The sequence below is a fragment of the Crocuta crocuta genome, unplaced genomic scaffold (assembly GCF_008692635.1).
Source record: "Crocuta crocuta isolate KB4526 unplaced genomic scaffold, BGI_CrCroc_1.0 scaffold143, whole genome shotgun sequence".
NCBI classification, from domain to species: Eukaryota; Metazoa; Chordata; class Mammalia; order Carnivora; family Hyaenidae; genus Crocuta; species Crocuta crocuta.
This window is the reverse complement of record NW_027529175.1, coordinates 6,411,869-6,418,829: the sequence shown is the minus strand read 5'-3', so window position 1 is coordinate 6,418,829 and position 6,961 is coordinate 6,411,869. Positions and strand designations below refer to the sequence as shown.

The 6,961-nt window shown below is 57.7% G+C and overlaps 1 protein-coding gene across 1 annotated transcript in view; it reads right to left on the bottom strand.

The window, feature by feature from the left end:
* Window positions 1–6,961, bottom strand: part of TBC1D22A (TBC1 domain family member 22A) — a 213,395-nt gene that overhangs the window by 40,424 nt on the left and 166,010 nt on the right. The window contains exon 9 of the mRNA XM_077757903.1: window positions 6,848–6,954. Within this exon, the coding sequence (XP_077614029.1) occupies window positions 6,848–6,954 (107 nt within the window). The remainder of the gene's footprint in view (window positions 1–6,847; window positions 6,955–6,961) is intronic.

Here is a 6,961-nt window from a genome sequence, read left to right as displayed (position 1 = left end):
GCGCTCCACCAGGCGGATCCAAGCCAGCCGCTTCACCAACCAGAGGATTTTCTCATAACAGTGCCCACTTCTCAAGACGAAACCACCCAATTAGAATAAGGAGCAGAGTCACGTGGGACAAAGACGTCTGCCCAGATGTGCCCACTGTAAGCCCAGCCTTAATGGGGTACTGTGAGAGCTCTTCCCCAGGCAGGACTGCCCGTGCCCTGCCAGGTGGTAGTACCATGATCCCTGCCCACNGGCCCCCCCCCCCCCCTTCACAGCAACCCCCAAAACACCCAGACACTCCCCAGCGATCCTAAGGAGGCAGCATGGAAACCCACCGGCCCCACCCCACTGGGGGCGCTCACGGCGGCACCACAGTGGACAGGGCCTGCGGGGCCTGCAGAGCCTGCCCAGCGCTCTCCCCGGCCCTCCGTGCCCGGCCCACCAACTCCTGACCCAACACCTGGTCCCTGAGGGCCGTGCCGATGGCCTCCCATGGTTGCTCACAGAGCCAGGAGTAGCTCCCGGGCACCGTCTGGCCTGGAAACGTACACACTTCTCTTCTCCCAGCACCAATGCCCCGCAATAAAACAATGTCTTCTCGAGGGTGGGGGCGCCTGGGGGGCTCAGTTGGTTGGGGGTCCAACTTGAGCTCAGGTCATGATCTCACGGTTGATGAGTTTGAGCCCCGAGTNCTCTCTCTCTCCTAGAAATAAAAATATTAAAAAAATAAAAAATAAAAATAAATAAATAAACGTTTAAAACAAACGACAAAAGTCCTCTCAACAAAACCTAGTTGAGGACGCCATCCATCAGAAACGTGTGAGCAGGGACGACCTGGGAACGACCAAATTACGGGCCCTTCTCGGAGCTGCCAGAGCCGACCCAGCTGCCCACTCTCCTATTCCCAGGGAATCAGGTGAGTCCACTCCCAGCAGGAGCGCCCATCCCGCCCCGGTGCGCACGGCTCCCTGGGAATGGCCGGCTCGGCCGTTTTCATCAGGGGCCACGCCTGCTGTGAGAACACGAGCTCGCTGTGCAAGGCGGTTTGACGTTCCACATGTGGCCAGAAGCTCAACCTATTAAGTCCGTGGCACAAATATTCCGTGGTCTTACAAGTTCTGGTCTGCCTGACCTGCCAGTCAGTGAGGGGCAGGAAAGCGGGAGCCAGGCTGTGAGAGTCTGAACCCCAACTCTGCAACTTACAGTCCCCCAACGGGAGACAGTCACAGCCAAGCTGCAGGGAAACTGAGGCAGCAAGCAGTTACATGCAAACAGCTCAGCCAGCATCTGACACTGGCAGTGTCTTCTGGCACTGCCGCCACGTTTCTGCCTCTCCTCTCCCCACCCGCCCCCACACACATACTCAGGAGATGCACTTCAATACACACACACACCCAATGCTGTCAAAGCGGACGTTCAGGAGTGTGTCTTCCCTGGTAAACTCATCCACTTGTCCCTTGGCAGTGATACTCTTCATCCCAAATGATGCTTTCTGCCTTAAAATCTATTACATCTAATAGCTGCGTGAGAGCTACGCCGACGATGGCTGTTATCCTGGCCACTGTTTATCTGTTGGGTTTCTCCCAAGCCCTTCCTGCGTGCCGTCATGTAATCGTACGTTTGAGGCAAGTGTCTCATAAGTAGCATAGAGCTGGATCTCGCTCGTAAATGAAGCTGGCTTGACAGCTGCGCCCTCCAGAACACCAAACACATTCCGTCTCATCGTGGCGTCTGCTGTTCCGGCCGCGGCCTGTTTCCCATCGAACCGTCCACCCCGGGGATTTGCCTGCCTGTTGCCAGCCGATTCTGTAACATTTTCTCTGACCTCCCGTATTTAGTAGCTTCGCTCTTGGTTCTCTGATGTGGTATTTTAATCCCTCTTTCTTGAGACCTGTTTGTACAGTGAGCCTAAGTGCCAGCGCCTTGCCTGGGTGCTGGAAAGCTCCGGCCACCACCAGCATGCACGGAGGCTCCCACGGCGTTTTCCCATTCCTGAACAGCTGTCCTTCTCTCGTGCCCGAACCTCGCCTTCTCTCGGTGCTGCCCCCCCAGGAACCTTCTCATCCTACTAACTAATCCCCTCTTTTGCTGTGTCTAAGGAATTCTGAACTTCAACCACCACAAGTTTGGTTGCTAAAAGTTCTGTTGGGCTCTTTCTTAAAATGTTTCTGTTCTTCATGTTAAATGTTTGAAAGCTCCACGTTTTCTGGTTCTGTTCCATCGCCGTTGTAGGCTGTTCGGGCTCTGGGTTCACCCCGGCACGTGCCTTCTCGGCCTCGTGAGCTGGTCCTCAGGGTGCTTTTCTATGGGAAAGCCACAGGCCAGGGCAGCCCCTTGAGCAGCGGTTCTCGGGGGCGGCCGGCCAACTGCCGCCATCCTGGAGACCCTTGCAAGCGGTCTCTGGGATCCAAACCATGTTCCCAGTAACAGCGACGTTACTGACCTTCGTCACCACGCTGACGTCCGCACCACTGGTCCAAAAGCGGAAGGTAAAATGCTGGCAGAACCGGGACTGTGCCACCGAACCGGGTTCTGGGTGCCGCACACTCTCGGTGAAAAGGATTAATAGAAGGCAATTTCATTTAAGGATGTCTTTGATGAAGTAGGAGAAGTTCTCAAGTTTATGACTAATATTGCATCACATCTCAACCCTGAGTAAACATCTTTTCCAAATTCCGCAGGGCAAAGTGGGAAGAGCACAGAAAGCACTGGAGATGTGTACCAAAAATGGTGACGTTTTTCTCAAAAAGCACCTGGTGCAATTGTTTGAGCTGTGAGCTGAGTTACATACGTTTTTCAAGGAACATCATTTTTTACTAGCAAAAAATGACTAAGAGGCAAACTGGTTACTCAAACTTTGGTTTCTGGCAGACATTTTCTCAAAAATGAACAAAGACTTGTCACTTCAATGAAAACAATCTACAATATGTGTCACTGATAATAATATGTGAGCTTTTAAGCCAAAATCGGAATTTTGAAGAACTTTTATCTGCTCCTCTGGGCTCAACAGGCTCTTCTCATAAGAAGAGGGTAAACAGCAATAGTGGGAGTTTTTGATGCCATATAACAAAGGACGTCAGCATCCAGATGCGCACACTCCAGACACCCCAGCTTCCCAAATGGCCAACGTCTGATGTCACGGAGCCACGCGTGAGCAAAACATCCTCTCGGAGTGCAAGACAGGCCAATGGGTTTTAACGTAACGGGTACCAATGTGGCTTCAATGTCACACGGCAGTAACCCTAGGAAGCTGCCGCCTGGCAAGTGAAAACATCCATGATCACTGGAAAGGACTTTGAAGATTCTCCTCCCTCCTCCAACGACCCGCCTGCGTGAGGCTGGGCTGTTTCCGCACAGTCCCACCGGAAGCAGCCCGTCACAACAGACCGAGCCTAGCAGCGCAGGTGCGAATTCAGCGGTCCTCAGTCTCCTGTGATGTGAGACCCTTACCACAAAGGAACACGGTGCCCCCTTCTCACGAAACAGCTGTGCTGTGGGAAATACTAGCTCATCACAGAGAAATGTTACTTACAATAGCATGTAATTCCTTCATCATTGTTATTTTAGGATACTTTACTAAATATTTTCAAATTATCTCCATTTGGGTTTCTAACACAGTAAGGACAGTGAGAATTAACCCATAGGGGTAAGAGTTCTTTGAGCAACTCCGGACTCTCTAAGACGCAGACATGCAGCCAGAGAGCCTGGACAGGGACCGTGTCACTTTGGATTCTGGGCAGCACCTTGATCTCCCCATAGGAGCAGGCCTACCTGATGTGCACGCCATGCCGGGACATAACACCTAAACGTTTACGTGCTACTGCATCTGAGAAGTCCATTCAAGCTTACTAGCGCCCACTAGCGAGGTCACTGCTCCTCGTTTCTGGAGGGCTCCCCTCACCAAGGAGTCCAGCTAGCCTCTGCATTTCAGACAATTTGGCTCAACATCACCCGGTGCCTCCAGGCATATGCTGGGAGCATGCAGCATCCCCCCCATCCTGGCCTGCCGTCCTCCTGGGGCCAGAGCACCCCCCCACCCCGAACTCTGTCCTCCATTGGCAATGCCCTCTCGCCACACCCCTGGCCACCAGGATGCACACCCCCAGGGATAGCAGGTTGGCGACCAAGTGAGGACCTGTACACGGCGAGTGCTCACCATGCTCTGGCCAAACACAGGGCACAGAGTCTCAGACCGCAGTCCCAAGGGAAGCCAAAACCACAGCTACCTCTCCAGAAAAAGGAGCCAATGTGGTTTTTGCCTTCTAGAACTTATCCAGCAAAATAGCAGTCATTTCCATGGATGCTGGCTGGACGTGGTCATAAAGCAGAGTAGAAAACCTCAGGCTTCGGGGCTCCGATGTGGGTCCCAACACATGGCCCGTGATCCCCGGGAAGGGGTCTCTCTGCGTGTGGGGCTGTGACATCTGCCCTGCCCTGCCGGGAGGCCGAGACCACCCAGTGCACGCTGGGCTGTCACGGCCTCAGCCCTGCCCTGCTGTGACTGCCCACCGACCGCGGATGCCCACTCACGGGTGAGGGAGCCGCTGCACCGACTTGGCCCAGCGACTCTGCGTCCCTGCAGCCTCTCTGGCACGTGGATTTAGCACAACTTCCTCAAATGCAGGGAAGCAGGCTGAGAGCCCGCGCTGAACAAAGCCACGCAGCATTCTCTACGGCGGCAACGAGGCAGGGGTGCGATGAGAAGGTGAGATGCTGGAGGAGGACGGGCCCGTGTGCTCAAATGACTGGCGAGCACAGGGCGGGTCCAGCAGTAAGAAGAGGGGCGGGAAGGCGGAAGCCAGTGGTGCCGGGGGCCACGCAGCAACAGAAGCTTCCAGCCCCTCGGGGCGCTGCCGTCCCAGTCCATCCTTCCTCCTGCTTCTCCGTCAGCCCAGACCCTCACACTCACACGAACGAGACGGCAGTGGCACCGCACACACCAAACAGTCCCCTGGCCCAAGAGGCCCATCTCAGGGAAGGACCCACCTCCCCACACCCGCTGACGCTGGTAACTGGGGCCCCTCGACGCTGCCCACGGGAGGGCCGCGTGGCTCCCGTCAGCCTGCAGAGCGTGGGGAATGCACGCACCACACGCCACCCTTGTTGAGAAGCCACTTTATCAGACAACAAGCCTCAGGTGACAAATGAAAAGCCAGTGTCACTTCCAGCGTAGAGCTGACTTTATTTACAAACAGAAGCAGGATAATCTTATATTTAAATGGCAGAAATTCCATCACTCATGATCAGAAAAGTGACATTTGAAATTTATAAAGTCTCACGTTGCGATTCAATCCGTTTTTGAAAGGGGAAAAAATGTCTTAAGTTTTGGGAGAAAGACGAAAACATGAAAACATGGATCGACGCAGGGAAATGACGACCGACGCGGGGGCCCAGACACGGCAGGCACATCTCCTCGCAGATGCAAACAAGGGTCCTTCCGTGACGGCAGGGCCTCCCGCCTGCTCTGTCCCTTCGGGGTTCCCAAAAGTCACGCAAACCCACGCTGTGCTCCCCGGCACCATCCTTCCGGCTAATTCATTCACACTAAGCCTCGGGCCCGGCACTCGAGGCTGCCTCGCGTCGGAGCCTCACTCGAACCGCTTCTCGGGCAGCAGGCGAGCTGCGGCCTCCGGCGGCATGGGCGTCGGGCACAGCGCCAGGGCAACGGCTCAGGAAAGCCCGGCCGGACGCGTGCACCCCACGAGCTTCTCTCTCTTCGGGCGGAAGTGCCCCTACTCACCTGTGACGAAAGGGGTCCTGGCACAGCGCACAGGCACCCGCACGGCCTCCACCCGGGGCGCAGCCGTCCCACGAGGTCCCTCAGGAAACCTCCACACACTGCTGTGGGCTCCCCACCCACCGTCACCCCTCCAGGTCCCACTCAGCTCCCAAATCGGGTCCTCAGGAGCACATGTCTCAATGTCCTCACGACACCGCCTTGGGTCGACCCTGTGCCCCACACTGTGCTCCCAGGAGGCCTAGCCCGACACCCGTGTCCCTCCCAGGGCGGCGGGCGGCACCAGCACAAAGCATGCATCCAGGAAAGGGGTGCGGGCACAGAACGCACCTGAGACGGCCCGCAGCCCGCGGGAGGGCCCCCATCTCCTCGCCGCTTCCTGCCACATCGAGAGGCCCCAGTCCTCATTCCCGCTTTATGGGGGGCTCTCCCCAAACCCCTTTCCTAAAACCACCCCCGGCACTAGGAGACCTGCAGCCTTTCTGCGAAAACCCCGACCATCGGTCCTAACAGACACCAAGTCCGCAGACCCCCAACCACCCAACCATGGGGGGGGCGGGGGGAGGGGAGGCTTCCAGCAGCCTGCGCCTCCCCGGGGACCAGGCCCCGCTGTGGTTCCTGGGACAGTGAGACCCCCCGCCAGGGCCAGCAGGCGCCATGCGGACAGCTGCCCCTAGGCCCAGGGTGACAGAAGAGAGGCTGAGGCCCTGAACTGGACGCCCCGTGAGGGGCAGGTGGCCCCGAATCCAGTTCACCACCAAGGACAGGGAAATGGCTTATCCGACGACAGCCTACATTTGGTGCTGGCACCCCTGGGCGTCACGGGCAGCAGAGCAGGAGAGCTGGGCGTGTGCGGGGACCGGACTCCGCGGGGGAGGGGAGAGCCGGCCCGCCAGGAGCCCTGCACTGCACCCTGCCGCCGGAACCGTCCCCAGAGGCGGGCGCGAGCGCACGGGCTCTCCCACGGCCAGTCAGCCCTGCGGAGGGGGCGCGAGCCCGGCTGCAGAGAGGGAGGCTGTGGAGGGTAGCGGCGGCCACGCTGGGCACCGGGGCAGGGGGCAGGGCTGCCTGTGACCCTGGCCTCGGAGCCGGGGCGGCCGTGCCGGGCCGGCAGGGGCTCACCTGAATACCGTCCAGCAGCCTGCTCATGCACCAGTACGTGTCGGCCTCCACGTCACGCAGCACGCCGGCGGGCACGCGGGAGACATCGGCGGCGTCCACGTCCTCCTGGGTTGG